This window comes from Ammospiza nelsoni, chromosome Z (genome assembly GCF_027579445.1).
Source record: "Ammospiza nelsoni isolate bAmmNel1 chromosome Z, bAmmNel1.pri, whole genome shotgun sequence".
Lineage (NCBI taxonomy): Eukaryota > Metazoa > Chordata > Aves > Passeriformes > Passerellidae > Ammospiza > Ammospiza nelsoni.
Window position 1 is genome coordinate 80,926,742 of NC_080669.1, and position 17,941 is coordinate 80,944,682.

A 17,941-nucleotide genomic window follows, 5' to 3' on the forward strand; every position below is an offset into this window, starting at 1 on the left:
AAAGTCTGTCTTCATCTTCTCTTCCATGTCTTCATCCCACTGGTGCTGTTCTAACTACTTGAGAAATCCAGGACCTAATGCTTTAGGGAATGTACCCAATGCTGCAAAACCCCAAATACAGTTGTCAGGGTGCTGCTGGCTGCTGATAACCAAAGACTCCTGATAAAGTGTGTTGGTAACTCTTCAAGCCTTTGGCATTCTGCTTTCAGAAATTATAAATGTATTCAACGAGAGCTTAACCAGCAGCATGATGTTTATGCTTCTGGAGAGTAAAAGCTGGTAGAGAGCTGGGTGCAGTGTTAATGGGCCAAATACATCATGTAACAGCATGATCTTTTTTTCCTCCTAGTGTCCCTGTGTTGAAACATGAAGATTATTTACTGAGGACATCTCCCGTGAGCAAAAACTCCAGAAAACCAGGGAGCAGTCATGGGAGCAGTTCAGGGAAGAAGATGGTTGGCTTTGGTATAAACATGGATGATGGGCAAAGCCCTCAAATGCAGACCAAGAGGGAAGGCACCAAGTCCAGGAAAGGTAAGGGGGAGCATACTGTATTGCAGGGCCATGATTGTGCTGGTGTGTTCAAAAGGGTATTAGTAAAATACACAATTAAAGAAAGAAGTTTTAGAGGTGTTTAAACAACCTAAGAGAAAGTGTTAGCTCCATTAAAAAAATAATTAAATAACAAGTGGCGATCCTGTCTGGTATTTCTGATGAAAGAGAAAAAAGTAGTCCCTTAATCTCAGAAAACTCCTTCAACTATTTGTTTTTTAATTTTCCCATAAGGCAGTGAGAAGTGCAGTGGGGTTTGCTCTTCAAATGTAATCTTTGCATTCTTTTCCTCCTTGAGTGATGACTGCACCATCACAACCTGCTAGTTTGCCACACAGGGATGTCTCTACTGCTAAAACCTATCCTGCCCTTAGCTTAGTGCCTCCACTTAAGGACCAGAGATGCAATCTTTTCTCTCTTATGAAGAAAAAAGGTTGGGAACAAAAGCAGCTTGGATGTTTCACTGCTTAGCTTTGGACATAATCCTTGGTTCAATTATGAACTAGCTTTTATTTTTTAATTTTTTTATTTTAACTTGTCAGCCAGTTTGCTGTATATGTCAGCATAAAAATAAAGAAAATGGCAAAATGAGAAGAAATGTGGTGCAGTTCTCAAAGGAACAAATAACTTGTGTTATTGGTTAAGACCGTACCAACATTAAAAAGCAGTCCCTGTGAAGAAACTTTCAAAAGGGTATCATCAGCCTGGACCCAAACAGTGGCTGAGGTTAATCTCTTCCAAGGCACAGCTACAAAAGTTGGAAGCCTGTAAAGGGCTTGTGTCCAAAAAAATCAATTTCTAATTTGAAACAAAATCATTTTTGACTAACAGGGGTTCAGGACCCATTACTTTTGCTGTATAATCTGCTGACATTTCACACTTTCTGTTGTGCACAATGAATCCTAATAGTCATTTTATAACATTGCTACACCAATCAATTTAAGCAAGAGAAAGCCGTTACAATTCTGCAAAGTTTCAGGGGCAATTTTCACTGATGGTTTTCTTTTATGGTTTTTTTCAGCTATCATTTTTTTTTCTTCTCTTTTCCTCTTCCTTCTGCCCCTCCTCCTTCTCTTTGCTGCAGTGATGAAACAAGGATTTTTCACAGCTGGATGGTGGGTTTTGTTCCTTAGACTGGGCTAGTCCCCAAAAGTAACTTATTTTCCATAGATTCAGGGTTAAATATCCAACCTGGCCTCTTCTTCATTCATTCGCTTCATTTTGTAGGACTGAGAAGAAGTTACAAGCTGCATCTGGCTGTTGCACATTGCAACTGAGCTGCACCTATGCTGATTTAGTGATTGTAGCATTCAGCATGATCTCTGAAGATGGTGGGCATCTTTTGCAAGCACTTACTGGGATTGCTGGCTTTAATGGTGTAGAGCTGCATTGCCAAATTTGACTTACAAACATTGGCACTTGCTGTGATAGCTGATAAAATTCAGAGGAATGCTTTCAAGCTGTGGAACAACCTCAGGTCTATTACTGATTTGAATAGTTGTTTATCACAAGGCAAATTACCTAGCACTAATCACTGAAGTTGAAGTCTTCTGTATTTAGTACCTTTTTAATTGGCTTCCTTCTGTTATATATTTGGACTCCTTTAGCAAGCACACACACATACTTGTAAAGTGTTTTTTCCATCTTAGGAGATCACCAAGACACAATGTCAAGATTTTTAGTTCTAGCCTGCATAGCCTGGACTTAGTTGGCTCTGTCCTTGCTTTTACTGGATATTCCTAGATGCTGCTGACTTGGAATTTCTGATTTAGTGCAGTATGAGAAAGGGGAATGAAATCCACAAAGTGATATGTTGAGGCATGAAATTCATTTAGCCACATACCTGAAGGTGGCCTGTTGGTCGGAGCACAAGAGTGCTGTGTACAGAAACATGTTCAGGTGAAAACTTCTCAACCATCAGATACTGACCTATTGCTACAGAGGTTTATTTTTCTCCTGTTGGTATCAGTCTGGTCTATTTGTATGTTCTCCAGGATGGTGACTCTATCCAAGCACTCCTTAGTGCAGTGTGAATGCAGGTCTGAGCCCTTGGGCTTGCTGTGCCACTGGGAATCGTGGCTGTATCAGTAGTTGTGTCCCTCCAGAGCACCACAGGCACTTACATCAGATTTAAAATTATTAATCAGGAAGCTGTTCTCATCCTGGAATGGTTGTAGGCTTTCCTGCCTACAGGACTGGTCACTTGCTGTGACAGCGGTGGGTTTGAAAAGGGTGATTTCTTAACAAATACACGATTCCTTCTCCCAGATCATGGTTAGTAACAGGTAGAAGAGCATTGTTAATGTGGTCCCTTCACCTCTTGGAGTGGAAAGGGTCACTTCTGCTCTCTTTTCAGGGTAGAAGCTTACTGGATCAACTTAGGAAATCGATTTTTATTCCCTCACTGTTGATTTTGTCTTTTGTTTCTTCTTGCTCCTTAGTTTTTATTCCTGTGCTTTAGCAGGTGTTTGTGTCTTGTAGTCAAACTTTTTTAGTATTACCAGCAAAACTTTAGGCAGTTGAAGCAATCCTGAAGTCTTAGATCCTTTCAGCAGTAAATTGTTTTTATTGGTGTCACCACCAGCTATGTCAACGTGTACTAAAATCTAACAACTTGTCTAGTTAAAAAGTGCTGGAGTACAGGAATGTGTGGTTTTCTTCCTTTCTGCTCTTGAAAATTTTGCTGTGGGGCTGGGAAACATGCATCCATTGCACTGTGCAATATTGGGCAATTCTTTACATTTCTGTTTAAAGTATTCATCTTTACAAACACTTCCTGAAGTACCTCTGCATTGAAACTAAAGAAAGAACTATTTTCCCCTGTGCTTCTTCTTGTTGGACATAATGTCTGCATGATGTTGTATAGTGTGCACACTTTCCTTTTTCATATGCAAAAGAAAAAGCCAGAGAAAAAAAATTATTTTAGTTCATTTTAGCCTTGTACTTTTCCAGGGGCTGATTTCTCTAGATAGTGTTTGTTTTTCAGTAGTTTTTCTGATGTAGCTTCTTAGGGATTCAGGATCTGGAACTTCTTCCCTTGAGGGAATACTCTCCTCTACAATTGAATGGAGCAATTAGTTAATATTAGTGAAGTGCTTTGAAGATGTGAAGTACTATATAAATGTTAAGTCTTATGAATATTACTATTATTCAAGCCATAAAGATTTCTTTTATGATTATCAACCTAGATTTCCCATTGCTTACTTTCATTCCATTGCTGCTTGAACCAGCCTCATCCATTTTTCTTCATCCTTAATGTTTACACTTCTAAAATATACACTGCTGTATTTCCCCATTTTCTTAATGTTTTAGTTGTCTGTTTTTCAAACAGAAATATATAGCTATTTGAGTTTTCTCAAATGATTTTTTAATCTACTTTAAATCATTCTTGTACCAGGTTAGCCCAATTGAAAATACTATTCTTGACATTGCCATTTAGGAAACATTTATAATTGCTTTAGGAGTAGCTTGACTTGCAAGCTTATATCTAGGGGTTTTTTTTGTGATTCTTTGCTGCTCCAGGTTCTTTCCATTGGTGTCAGGATTTAAATTACCACACTATGGAAGAGCTTTTTCTTTTTTCCAGGGGTAAATGTGTCTATTCTTCTTCCACGTTTCTTGCTTCTCTAGATCATCTGCAATGTCTCCAGTCTCATACTGTCTTCTAACACCTGCAATCTAATTAATTTGCTGTCATTTGTATCACCCCAGTTCTCTATGACTTTTCATAAATAATTACCAGTCACTTCATAAATTCATTAACTAATTCCCTTTAGCCCTGAAATATATATCCTTCAGACTAAAGACTTTGTATCTTTTTTTTTCCCCTGGTAGTTTCTTTTCATCAGCTTTATATAGACAGGTATTATACATCAACAGGGTCTTCATAACCGTCTACTCGCCAATTTTCCCTTCCTTTATTTTTTCCTGATATTTTAAAATTAGTAGTAGCTTGGACATTTTTGGGAATGTTATTGATTTAATCATCCTTATATATTTGCTTGTTCATGAGTGTTTCTTTTTCCTCAAAAGACGTGCATGCTTTTTCCAAGATGTATTTTTTTAACTTTTTTTTTAATATGCATTTATTTGGGATTTCTTTATGCCTCTGCTTTATTTCTGTGCAGCCTAACAGCCTCAGTAAATTCCTGCTGAGTTCCTTTTCTTGTTTTCTGTTTCTAGCTCTGGTAATATTTTCAAACTTGGGTATTTGAACAGTCCCCTTGAGGCTGTGTTGGCCACTTCTGAGTCCATATATTGTCTTTTTTTGCAGAGATACATCTCATTTTCTGTGAGTGTAGTTTGCTGACGGTGTGCCAGCCTTGTCTTGTATTAACAACTGAATATTTTCTCCCATGTTAACAAGGTTTTTATTACTTTGGTATTAGTTTCTTAAAATCCAGCTGCCTCATTCCACTGTCATGTGAAATGATTTCTAAATATCTCTTATTCAGTCGTAAAGTCAAAACTCTAAACAAGAGCCTTCCAGTCTTTATATGCATACCCACTCTTCTCATCATGAATTGGCACACTATCAAGTTACCAGGGACACACAATCAGCATATATCCCCATGATATTTCCAGACTTCCTTTGCTGATAATTAACTCTTTCTTAGGCAAGATTTTTTTTTACTGAAAGGTGCTGAAACACAGTTCATTACAGCAGGGTGATAACATATTTTTTGTTAGTCTCTCTAAAATGCATCTTAAAACATGGATTTATTGAATTGTATATATTTGTATAAATATTAGATTCAATGCATGTTTTAAATAACCCCTTGAACATCTGTACATTTTACACTGAAGCTGGAATTACAACCTTGCGTTGCTTTGTGTTTCAAAATGGCTGATAGCTAATATTTCTGTTCACAGAGCTGAGAAATATTTGGCCATCACAGGGTTACATAAGGATCTAAACACTAGTTTGACTTCAGTTTTTGCTGATATGTTTGGTTTTCCCTATATTGACTCGAGTTAAGTAATGTTGGTTGTGCACCATTAATTAGGAGAGATTAAAAAAGCCCAAATCCACAGGTTTTTTATGTGGTAGATCAGATAGCTACTAATTTTCCTATTTCCCTTTACCTCTTTTTTACCTGTATGCTATTTGTCTTACTAAATCTGATCAATGAAACTCAGTTCTCAGGTGAGCAAATGAAAAGTTGGCTGAACCACCAGCCTTCAAGGGTTGTCTTCAGTCCAGCTGGCAGCCAGTTCATAGTGGTTAGCTGCTTAACATCAACAGCCTGAGCAGCAGGACAGGATGCACCTTCAGCAAGTTAGCAGGCTTAGGGAACCAGTCAGTGTGCTGGAGAACAGGGCACAGTAGTCAAGGGACCTTAACAGGTTGGGAAAAAGATTTGACAGAACCCTTTTTAGGTTCAGCAGAGGGCAATGCCAGTGTCCTTCAGCTGGATTGACCTGACACTGAAAAAATCCTGAAAGCAGTTGTGCCAGAAAAGAATGGGGTGTTCTGCTGAAGAGCAGTGAGTCAGTGATGTGCTTGTGTGATGGAGTAACTGGACCTCTTACTGGGCCATAATCATACAGCTGCAGCAATCAGAGTGCTGAAATTACACTTCCCCCCAGCTAGCTCAGTGAGACTGTGCCCAAAAATGCTGTGTCCACTCTGGGACTCCACAGTGCACAGACAACACTGACAAGCTGTAGGGAGTCTGGCAGAGGCAGCCAGGACAGCCATGGGGCTGAAGCAAGAGGCTGAGAAGGCTGGGTGCATTCAGCTACAGGTAGAGGTGACTCAGCATGGATCTTGCTTCTTGCTGCAGCTACCTTAGGAGAGGGTGTAGAGAGGAGGGAATGAGCCTTCTTGGAAGTCATCATCAGCCACACAGGAGACAACAGGGAAAAGTCACAACTCAGAAAATTCTGATTAGCTATACAGGATACATTTTTGACTATGAGGCTGGTCAAGCAGTGGAACCAGAGGAATTTCCCACAGAGGTTCTATCAGTGAGACATTCAGCACCTAATGTGATAAGTGTCTGAAACCTGTTGATGCTGTTTAAATGGAAGATTGAACTACATGACCTCCAAACTTCACCTTTAAACCTAGATTATTTTGTAATTCAAGAGTTATTTGGAGGTGGGAAGAAGGAATGGATTCTCAGTTCTATTTTATTTAAATGAAACTACTATTGAAGTGATATTTACACTCGGAGAACTAACATATTAAAGCATGTAATGAGAACTGCGTCTGTGAAACAAGCTGAATCCTGTGGGCCACTTAAAGAATAATAACCATGCAAGTCTGTCAAGCTCTGGGCAGTAAGATGGATGCTGGAGAGTGTGTCTTATTCTACAGATTTGATTCTGTATGGTCCTGAAAAGGATGCTGTGCACAGTACTATCAACTGATGAGCTCTGTGTATATTTCTCACTCAAAAACTGTTTCAGTTTTTCGTCACAATGTTCTGTAATAAGGCAGAATTGAGAAACGTCTATTCCAAAATCTCTAGCTTCTGATGCCTGATTTGTCTTCATTCCACAGGGACAACTTCAGGACTTAGGAAGGATGCAGCCATATCTCCTGGGTTGATGGGCAGCAGCAAAGTGCCTGCAACCACAGCCGTATCACCGATTCAGCATGACCCTTCATGGTAAGCTGCTGGGTAATCTCTGGTTTAAGATTCTGCAAACATAACCATCAAATTCTCCCAGATGCAGGGAAGTGACTGAATTTCTGTGATGTTTCATATTAGCACACGCTGAATAATATAAACTAAAACCTGCCATATCCTTTTGACATTTATAGTAAGCCTTAAGTTGCGTGTTAGAATAAAAAAAGCAAGAATATGCCAGGTTCTAACATTTTAATTTTACTTAGATTTTGAACAGAGAGTATTTTATGTTCCAAGTCCTGACACATTAAATACCTTTGTAAATAATTTTAATGGACAGTGTTAACCCTGTTAGGTTTTACATTCGCTTGAAGATTTTAATCCCTCGCCATTTGCCCGCCTCCTCCCCCCACTCCCATTTTTATCAAATGGCATTTCTTTTAAAATGTTTTGTATGAGAGTTATTTTATGTTTAATGACAAGCAACAAAATCACATTAAGTCAGCAATTCCTGATTATACTATATGTCTGCACTAAATGCACTGGAAAAGCAGCATTATCACTTCTGTTCCAGTGGAAAAACTGAAGGCAGCATTGTTGTTATGCTTAAAGGTCTGAAAACAACTTGCCTTCTTTAGGCAGGATTACATTTCTGGTGGTAACTGCCTAGAAGAACGGCATACAATCCCTGCTTTTCTTTATCATATCCCACATTTTCTCATAATAAAATCTTCAGTTAAGCAACAAAAAAGCAGATTGAAATATGAACTTTGCAGTATTTTATACCACTAGTTAGATAACAGTACAGTGGCATAACAGGAATGTGCAACTGTTCATGAGAAGAGTTAAGTGCTTCTTGGAGGATGAGAGGGTTAGAATCAGATTTAATCTTCCCTTGGCCCAGTGGACTTGGAAAATGTATGCTTCATATCAACCCTGTATTCTTGGCAGCAGCTGGCAGTTTATTTCTATCTTCTGAGAGAACTTGTGATATATAATAGGTGAAAACCCACTATCAATATTGACAAATTTGTACTTACTTGTTATGGAAACACTTTTTTTTTTTTTCTTCTGATGGAAGGGATGATAATTCTTGGAGGATTTAAGAACTGAGTTAAATTGGGCTGTTTCCCACAAGTAGCTGTATCTTTAACAGAAACCACAAGATTGCCTAACCGTTTCTCTTAGAAGCAATGGTTACCTTTGCAAGGCAGGCATAGCAGGTAAAGTGTGTGTAAAGATACTGCTTGATACTGTCTAATAGTGCTAGGTTGAGATTCCATTCAAGCACTGAGAAGTAGATATAATTATGCACATCATATGAAGACTGCTCAGAAAAAGAAATTTTATTCAAGAGGATTGATGGTCTATTCTTTTCCACAGAGGGGAGTAAAATATTTGTTGAAATATGCTGTTAGAAATCATACCAGGTAAAGTGATCAGTAAAAGGAGTCTGATTAGCTGTCATCTTTAAAGTATTATTTTACCAGTTGATGAAAAATCCTGTATTTCTGAGCTTTTTCCCCCATGCTTTCTCCCTTTCTTTCTCACCATTGGTGCTGTAGATATTATTAACTAGGTTAAACAGCCACGTTGTGCTTTCCCTTACTCCTGGCCTTCTCTAATTAAAAATGGCAAATGGACAAATATTTCTGGGGAAACCTAAAGCTGATTCTATCCTTCATCAAAAAACCTGCTTGGGCAGCAGGTCAGTCTCAATTTATCACTGAATGGTTATAAGCTTAGACTGCAGGTTTAACTAACTAAATTAATCAATATTGAGAATTATTGCTGCTTTTGTGCCACTAAAGTTAGGGTTTGTCAGCATGTTCATTATGATCTGTGATTTGGGGGGGTTAACAGCTTAACCACAACAGTTGGCACAGATCTGAAACTTGCAACACAAAGCCCTAGCCTAAGAGCAAATTTATTTATTCAGCAGTACATGTAAACCTAATTACTTTTGACTATTTAAATTTATAGGACTAGATTCAACTCGTGTTTGTGCCAGCTTTAACTAGCACAAGCCCTGGCACCCGGCAGCAGCAGCAATGCAGAGCCTGCCAGAGAGAAGGTGTTGGAAAGCGACAGAAGCTCCCTGGCAGCGAGAGGCACCAGGGTGCTAGCACGGCTTCTGGGGAGGGCTGGCTGGGGAAGCAGGCATGGCAGGTAGAAGATGTGTTGGCATGATAGCCTGCCTTGGCAGGGCTCAACTGGAGGCTTCAGTGTGTTACAGCTACCTCCTGCTTGGGAAAGAATTGCTGCAGTCCTGCTTCCTTCTCTGTCTCAGAATGAATCATGTCATGAACAAGAAATAAGTGTCCCTAGAAGGTAGATGTAAACCTCGGGGGCCTTAGTGCTAGACCTGTAGAAGGACCAGTCTTTCAAAGTGAGTGTGCACAAGGTTATTTCAGTGATACCTCTGAAAGAAAAAGAAAACCCCAGCATTTCCTTATCTGGCATCTGGAGCTGGGCTAGTAGTGAATTTGTTTACCTGTCAGGCTTCTGTGCATGCCTATCTCTGCCTTCATAACGTGGCCAAACACTGCAAGTTTGGTTATCCAGTGTTCTTAAGCCAAGTGTCTACACCTGCATGAGGCCCTTCAAATTATATTCACAGCAGGTCTGGAAAAGCTCTTCTACTCCATGTGCTTATTTATCTAGACCAAAGCCAATATATTTGGGAAAAATATTCACAGACAAGATTGGGGCTGGGCAAATTTGGAAGAGTAGATTAGTTCTTAAAGCATGGTTACTTTGATTGTGTTAAATGTTACCTTTTTGGTGACCAGTTACATTTTTTCATAACTGGTGTTTGCCTAGAAGAAAGTGTCTGTGTTTCTGCTGTACTGGAGGGGAGTTGCACAGGGAAGTACTGGCATATGGATGCTTTCATTTGGTAATGAAATTTTTACATATAAACTAGATGTTACCTATATTCAGGTACTGATACCAGCAAAACAAATGTTGTATTGCGTACAGAAGTGAAACTGCACTAAATTAAAATATTCAGCTATTTCTGGGGGAATAAAAAAAAAGGAAGTTATAAATTGTACATTCTGAAATACCATTTAATTTGATTACAGCTCTGTTGCAATTGTCAGGCTCTCCCCATGTAGCGTTGAGTTTGGCACAGTAAGTCCTATAATACTGCAGAAATTAAGCACTTAAAAAGACACAGGCAAAGTTTGTTCTGCTCACCATGGAAACAGATAATTCTCCTGTAGTGTTTTTCACTTTGGACAAAGCGAATTCAAGAACAGTTAGGTAAATTAAGGGACTGTGTGATAGTCAGGGATTTCAGCATTAAGTCGGTGGTTTTTGGTTGCAGTTTCAGATCAAAGCTTTCATACTTGCTGAATGCATTGTCTTAGAGGGAAGTTTCTTGTAGCCAATAAAAGAAGTGATTTAGAAGTTCCTGCAATATGAATGCTGCATTTGAGCTATATTATTATCTGTTAGACTACAGTGGCCTGTTGGATTTCTTATAAACAGATTGTATTGTGTAAATTTGTGTTTAGGGACATTTTAAAAACAAAACTATTTACCCAATTGCCCAGCACATCTCAGGTGAATGTGTAGTCAGGGACTTTTAAGCAAATTAATATCTGATGTAAAATATAATGTGCAGAATTGTATACTTAATAATGCACACTGGAATTGTCTAAAGTAGATCTGTTGTGCTGAGTGTTAGGAAATATGACAGTGATGAGATTCAAGCTTTTGTCTTATGTGGTAGTTGATTTTCATGTCTTTGCATTTTGGATGCTTAAATATGGATATCAACTTAAGACGATTTCTGAAGTTCCTTAGAACGTAGAATCTGAGCAAGCACTGCCAAAGAAATAGAATTGATTTTTTACCCTTAGGATCAGACACCACTCAAGATTCAAAAGGAGCAGAAAACTTTCATTCCAGATTTTACTTAGGAACATTTAAGGAGATTAAAAATATGTTTGGAGTAGGGTGGTGAGTTAGTTTCTGAAAGTGGTAGGGGACACAAGTTTTGCCTACTCCCTGAGAAAGCCAGCAGTGCAAAAAGTCCAATGTAGTTCCATATGCAAGTGATAAAACCAGACATTGGCAAATTAATCTCTCTTATTCACAGTGTAGGTTGTTAATTGTTCTCTCTGCTGGCTGTCGATATAATGTGAAATTTTCATTCCCCATTCAAGATGGAAAAAGTTGTGGCTGAAAATGTTAACATTTGCATTTTTATTTGTTGATTTATTTAAAGGACAGCCTCTCTTACAGCAATCCATCACTCAGTGACACCCCAAATATGAATAATGTATTGTAGACTTGCGGTTACAATGTGTAATAAGTGCCAGAGACAGTAGAAGAATGTTAACTATGTTGCAAATGTAATATTTATCGACTCATACTTTATTGCTTTCGAGGTTCAATAATACTGACCATAGGACATTAATATCACTTATCTTGATTTTAGTTGGGCACCTCTATATGTAGAAATAACCCATCTATCTCATACTTACAAAATAAATGTGAATTTTACAGCTCTTTGTAAGAAGTGCATTGTAGGTTTCTTGGCTTACTGCTCACAGTTCTCCTTTTCTACCTTCTCATTTACCTGTACTTGACACTGATCCCCCTCCAGTTGCCTGACCCGGGTGTTGAACACCTCAGCCATCTTCTAGAGGCTTCATTTACTGGCTGCATTGTGATCTTTGCCTCAGATAGGATTTGGGCTAGGTTCTTTTCCTATTAAAGATCACTGTGAAAAGAGTTTTCTATTGCTTCTCTTTGAAAAGACAACAGCTGAGAGGCTAAAACAGAAATACCTTTTCTTTTGGAAAGACACACATAGCAAATCTAAATCATCTCTTTGAAGATTACAGATATCAGAAAGAGAAGTGTTCAATAAGTTCAACATTTGCTATAGACATGGAACTTATTTTCAGAGAAATTTTTAATCAAGGAATGGAAATATGTTAACGCAATTTAGGAAGATTGATATTTAAAATTCAGTGGGTTTGTGAACCAAAATTTTTTTGATAACCTGCTTAAGGAAAGAATTTGCAATAAGGTTTTGCTACAGCTGCAAATCCTTCGGTAGTGATTATTCCTGTCTTTAGTAGTTGCTCCAGAGTTCTGCTGTGGAAGCTGATACCGACTGGGCAAATGCTCCTCCTTATCTGCTCTGTTTGGTTACAACCACTAAAAGCTTTGAAGTCTCAGGGGGAAATGCAGATGTGAACCCAGAGCTGGGATCTAAACCAAATTTAACAATGGGAGATTTCAAGCTTGTGTTGAAATCAGATTTCACCTGTGAAGCCTGGCTCTTGGGAAATCTGGAATTGGGTTCGGCCATGAAAATGATAAGCCTTGATTGTATTTTGTGTTGTAGACATCAAGTAAATTTTGAAGTGACATTCTGTATTTACATCTGAGGTTATCAAATTTAACACATCATTGGTTTCTTTCTTTACTGTGTGTAACAGGAACACCTATTTGTGTCAAAGCAGCCCACCTAATAGCTCCTTTGCAATAACAGTTTTGGTGTGTCCATTGCAGACAATGAAAATCATATTGGGAAATTCTGATTTGCAGTGCAAAAGGATTAATGTTAATTACCAACTGTTGGCTGTAATTGTCACCCTCATTAAAATGCAGAATTATGTATTTCTTAGTTATAAATAACCCTTCTAATTGTACTTGATGTATGCCAGTTTAATCAAAAAGTACACTTGCAAACAAGCAGATATTTGCATTAATCTAGCACTGGATCTTTGAGTCTTTTTTGATAGTCTTTTATTCCAAACCTGACTAGTTGGGGGAGGTCTATTACAGCTACATATCCCTTACACCTTTTTTTTCAGCTCCATGGATCTGTCAGGATTTTATATTAAAATGAGGGGAAATGTCTTCTGGGAATGCTCAGTGCAACAGAAAACGTGTCTGTTTTGAAGTAGTTGGCAAGGTTTCCATCATTCAGTGGTATGACAATAACTTGACTGTAGTTTGAAAGTAATAATAAGCAAAGGAAAATAGAGTACAAATCATGTTATGAAACTGAGTTAACTCGTTGCATCATTTTCATTGTTATTTTAATTACTATTTTTTAACAATTTTTCCCCGTGTGCATTTGCAGGTTCTCAAATACCACGTCAAATCTTAAGAGAATGTTGGTTCTTTGGATGTGATTCCTGTTTGCATTTGTAATCACAGCAATGAAAACAGCCTCAAAATATTTAAAATATTTTGAGATTCCTCTGTATTTTTCTCTACTTTTTTGTCAAAAACCAAAAAGTTACTGTCTCTTTTTCCTGCACTGATACCTTTAGTGTTCTGCCTTGTAGTTCTAAAAACTTTTTTAGAACTACTGTGATGGCAGTTTCTACAGAGCTTGGCAAGGTAAGATCAGTCTTGATTCCTGTCTTCATGGTTCTCTAAGCAACTGTTCTGTACCTAGTACTTTAGTAATTTCTCTTCTCATGTTTCTGAGACATTTCCTCTTGGTTTTTGGAAATTTGTTTTATTTTTGAGATGGGAGGAATAGATGAATAATATATACAGGATAATTGCATCTTACTTTAAGAAGCCTTTTTCCCAGAAGATGTCTCTGCCATCCTTCCACCATATTGCTTATGCTTAATAAATTGCCTTTTTCTTCTGTCCTTCACTTTCCTGGGCCTTTCAGGCTGTAAACTCCTCAGGGCAGGATCTTACCACAGCACATCTTTGTGCTTGGCTGGTCCATGCAGTAATGATCTTTAACTGTGATGATGGTATAGTTAGGGTGGAATTTATCTTGTTTATCTTGAGAAAACTGAGCTAGTTACCCTCACTATTTTATTTTAGAACCAGCTGAATATCCTTTTAGTCATACCTGTTATCCCATGAACTGTAAAATAAGTGTGGATTAACACACACTGACACCTTATCCCTCTTGTAGCTGAATATGTGGAATTAAAATAATTTGTCATTCATATTTTCATTATGGTTTGGAGGCAAATGCAGGGTTAATCTATGTGCTGCTGCATGGTCAGTGCCCTGATTATTAGTATACTTTTAATGCTTGCACTGTGAATTGAAGGGCTGGAGGCATCAAAGATGTAAAAGCCTTCCACTATGGGACAGGGTGTGTATATTCCTGATTTTGAGCATGCAGCATCTACTTCAGCAGTACACGAGCTTGTGATGTAGTGACATTTTCAGTAAAAATTGTGGTGATGGAAGTTTGGCTGCTTTGGAGAGTCCTGTTTTGAATTGTTGTGAGCTGCTGGCGCCCTGTAACTCGAACTCGGGCACTGTGGCACTGCAGTGATGTTTTGGTCTGAGCAGGGCCTGGCACCACAATTGTCCCATCCCTGCCCATCGGTTGTGCTGTGCACCAGGAGATGGTCTCAGCAGGCAGACACAGCTCTGTCAGGTGTTTGATAGTTATTTCCAGCTGATGAGTTTCCTGCTTCAAATATACACTCCTGTCTCTCTGTCACTTAAGGACAGTAACCAGTTCTTGCTTTATAGTCTCTGATTTGTCCCATTTCCAGTTCTTAATATACTTTTTTAAGCCTTTGTGATATTCTAGTTTTCTGTCTCTATGAAGCTCATTTAGCTTTTCTTTGAGCTACCATAAATAGCATAGTATTATCAGCAAATGTGTCCTCCTTATTTGTCCTTTCTCTATGCCACTTGTGAATGCATTAAAGAGTTCAGACCCTCACAAATTTCTGCGAGCTCCACTGATGACCTCTCTGGCCACTTTATAGCAGACCAGTTTTAATGTTTTTTCTTAATTTCCTGGGTTTTAGCCAGTTATCTATGCATTAATGAATTTTCCTCTTCGTTTATGTCAGCTTTTAAGTCTTTGGTAATAGATTTGCTGGAGGACTTTTGGAACTCCAGATAGACTACATAAACTATATTTTTCTAGTTTAGATGCATAATAATCTTAGGAATCTTGTAGAGGTCCCCAGTGAATGAAGACTTTATATTTAGTCTCTACCAATATGTCAAGTTTATTAATTCATTATTATAATTTCTATCAATCTGCTTGTTCTAAAGGTTAGACATCTTCATTTGTAGATTTCCGCATCTTTTCAGATCACTTTAAAAAAATCCAGCATTTGCTCAGAACTGAAGCAGTTTTAGGCAATTAGTTACAAGCTACAGTTGATAGTTCAACTGTTTCATACCTGAGCTCCTTCAGAAGTTTGAGTGAGTACCAGCTGATTCCAGCAATTCATTATTGCTCGTTCATGTTGATTTGTTCTGTAATTTATTAGCAAGACATTTCTAGCTTCAAACAGGTCTTCCACTATGTCCTGTGTAGCTTCTGAAACTTCCTAAGTTCCTACATGGTGAATGTATCTTCCATTTCATGGAGTTTTTCTGCTGTAGCTTTATCATCCCGTTCCTTTTGTAACTTCATTTCCTTCTAGCTTCAACTTAAACTTTCTATGTTTTATATACTTAAAACTGGGATTTGTTACTGGACCTAATGTTTTCAGCAGAATAACCCTTAGTCTTTGGCTGGAATTCTTGGTAGGGTTTGATTTTTGTAGGGTTTTTTGGTTGTGGGTTTCTGGTATTTTTTTTTCCTTCCCTTGAGCTAGCAGTTTGTACAATTTTCTTCATTTAGACTGCACTGGATGGCAGTTTACTTTTTAAACCTCAGACTGGTAAGGTTTCTTTTCATCCCTCTGAAGTCTTTCTCCATAGGTTGAATCTCCATTTTTGGAGTCCTAGTATGACTATTATTTTTAACAAGCTTTCTCATTTTTCTATTTTTTTCCGCTTCTGAAATAAAAGACTGCTGTAGCAAATTTTTGCTCAATAGTGGTTACTGTGTGTTGGTTGTCACATCTGGCTAGTGGAATGAATTGCTCCCAGGTGTGAAAGAGTTTTTATGGAATGAACAGTACAAGTAGGAATCTTCAGCTTGGAAAAGAGGTGGCTAAGTTTTGGATACTATGAGAATTTTATAAAATTAAAAGTGACATGTAGAAAATGATTAGGGCACAATTCTGTATTTTCTTGTCTACTGGAGAAACTGGTAGGCATCAGACAGAGTTGTGAGATGGCACATTCAGATGATATAAATGAAGACAGAAACTAGCAGTGAGCTTGTATCCTGACCTTTTATCATTATTGTGTTTCTAAATATCACATATTTCAAGATTTTTATTGTGATTTCTTCTAATTCATAAAGCTTTTTAAAGTAATTCTTGATATACGTATTATAATAATGATTTTTAAATAGTTATCTATTTTTAAATAGCTGTTATCTCTTATTATCCTTGTTGAAACATTTCTGATTGGGAAAAACCCAATACTTGGGTTTGTGTCTCAATCTTACCATGTTACAATCTGTCATGAGTTCAGTAGGACATCATAACAGAAGATTTGGGCCCTGATTTTTCCTGGGTAGAGTAATGAAAGAGCCAAGGTATCTTCCACATTTGTTTAGGGAGAGTAATGGGGATTTTTCAGTGTAAAGAATATTGAATTTTGAACTACTGAACTGAATATGTTTTTATTTTGTTGGCTTTACTTTGGGGAACGCTGAAGCAGGTAACATGCCTTTAGCTTTCTGATGCAAAGTTGAAGGAAATACAGAGCGATGTTATAGTCTCTGTTAAAGATCTTTATTCATGCTGAGTGCACCAGTTTCTACCGTAGGTGTGACTTTTTTCTCTTCCTAGGCCGTGTTTCCTGTTCAAAAACACATGCAGTTGATCATTATTAAGTTTGGCTTTGTGATGGGCTGTGATTAGAGCACTGAAGCTATCTCTTCAGCATTTAGATAATTGAGAAGGAAAACAGTATCTAGCTGGATTTTTTTCACCATTTATTTAATTATAGATACTGATTATATTTAATATTTAAATTGCTCCATGCAATGTGTTTCTATCTCCCCAGTAGCTTGGGGCCATGTTCATGTTTTGTGTTGTTTTTGGGATGGTACTTAGTTTATGGCCCTCTGAGGAGGGAAGAAACAAATTGTTTCTTTTGGTCTGAGTGTGTTGGGAGGGAAATAATTTGGGAATATGATGGAAATCTAAAACTTTTACTGAGAATAATATTGTATCTTTGTTTCTGCCCTGTACTAAGTTAGCACTCTCTCTTTTAATGGTGGTGACTTAAATGTTGTTTTTCACCTTTGTTTCTTCTCACCTGTATGTTTTGAAGTATTTTGCTTTGTTCCATACTGCTGGAGAACGTAGTGAAAATTACCTAGTTTAACATGTCCCTGCTTATTAAAAGGGATTGGACTGGATAACCTTTAAAAGTCCCTTCTGACCCAAACTATTCTATTATTCTATGAAAAAAAAAATTGTTGATACCGTTCTTTTTTTTCATGTAAAAAACAATCAAAGACATTCTAGAGTACTAATATATAATTTATGTATTTAACATCTTTTAAAGTATATTCTCAAAGCCTCTAATGCCATTGTACTTTTAACTTTCGTTTTTGCTTCATCTGCGTTGAATCATCTTTTACTACTTAAAACAGAAATTGAGTTTATTGAAACATTTCAGTTCTGATTATTTTATAATAAAGATGAAGAAGTCTAACCTAATGAAATCACTGGAATGAAATGAGAAAAATTAAAAAAAATAATAAGCTGAAGACTTGAAGTTTTTATTAAGTCACATTTGGCTGTATGTTTCTCTGTGTGTACTGTCTTGGATCAGTAGGATGAGAAACTTTTCTTGTAAGGAATGACCTTTGCACTGGTAGACTGACTTTCTCTGTTACATTTCCAGAAGGGTTACTGGAAATACATTGCCCGTAGTTCTTGCATGCATTAACTTCTGTGCCTGTGATCACAAAATTGTGGCTT

The 17,941-nt window shown here is 37.6% G+C and overlaps 1 protein-coding gene across 1 annotated transcript in view; it reads left to right on the top strand.

Moving 5' to 3' along the window:
• The window catches only part of KIAA1328 (KIAA1328 ortholog), a 172,153-nt gene that overhangs the window by 134,755 nt on the left and 19,457 nt on the right, over nt 1-17,941 (top strand). Inside the window, exons 9-10 of the mRNA XM_059493161.1 lie at nt 350-534; nt 7,061-7,169. Of these exons, the coding sequence (XP_059349144.1) occupies nt 350-534; nt 7,061-7,169 (294 nt within the window). The remainder of the gene's footprint in view (nt 1-349; nt 535-7,060; nt 7,170-17,941) is intronic.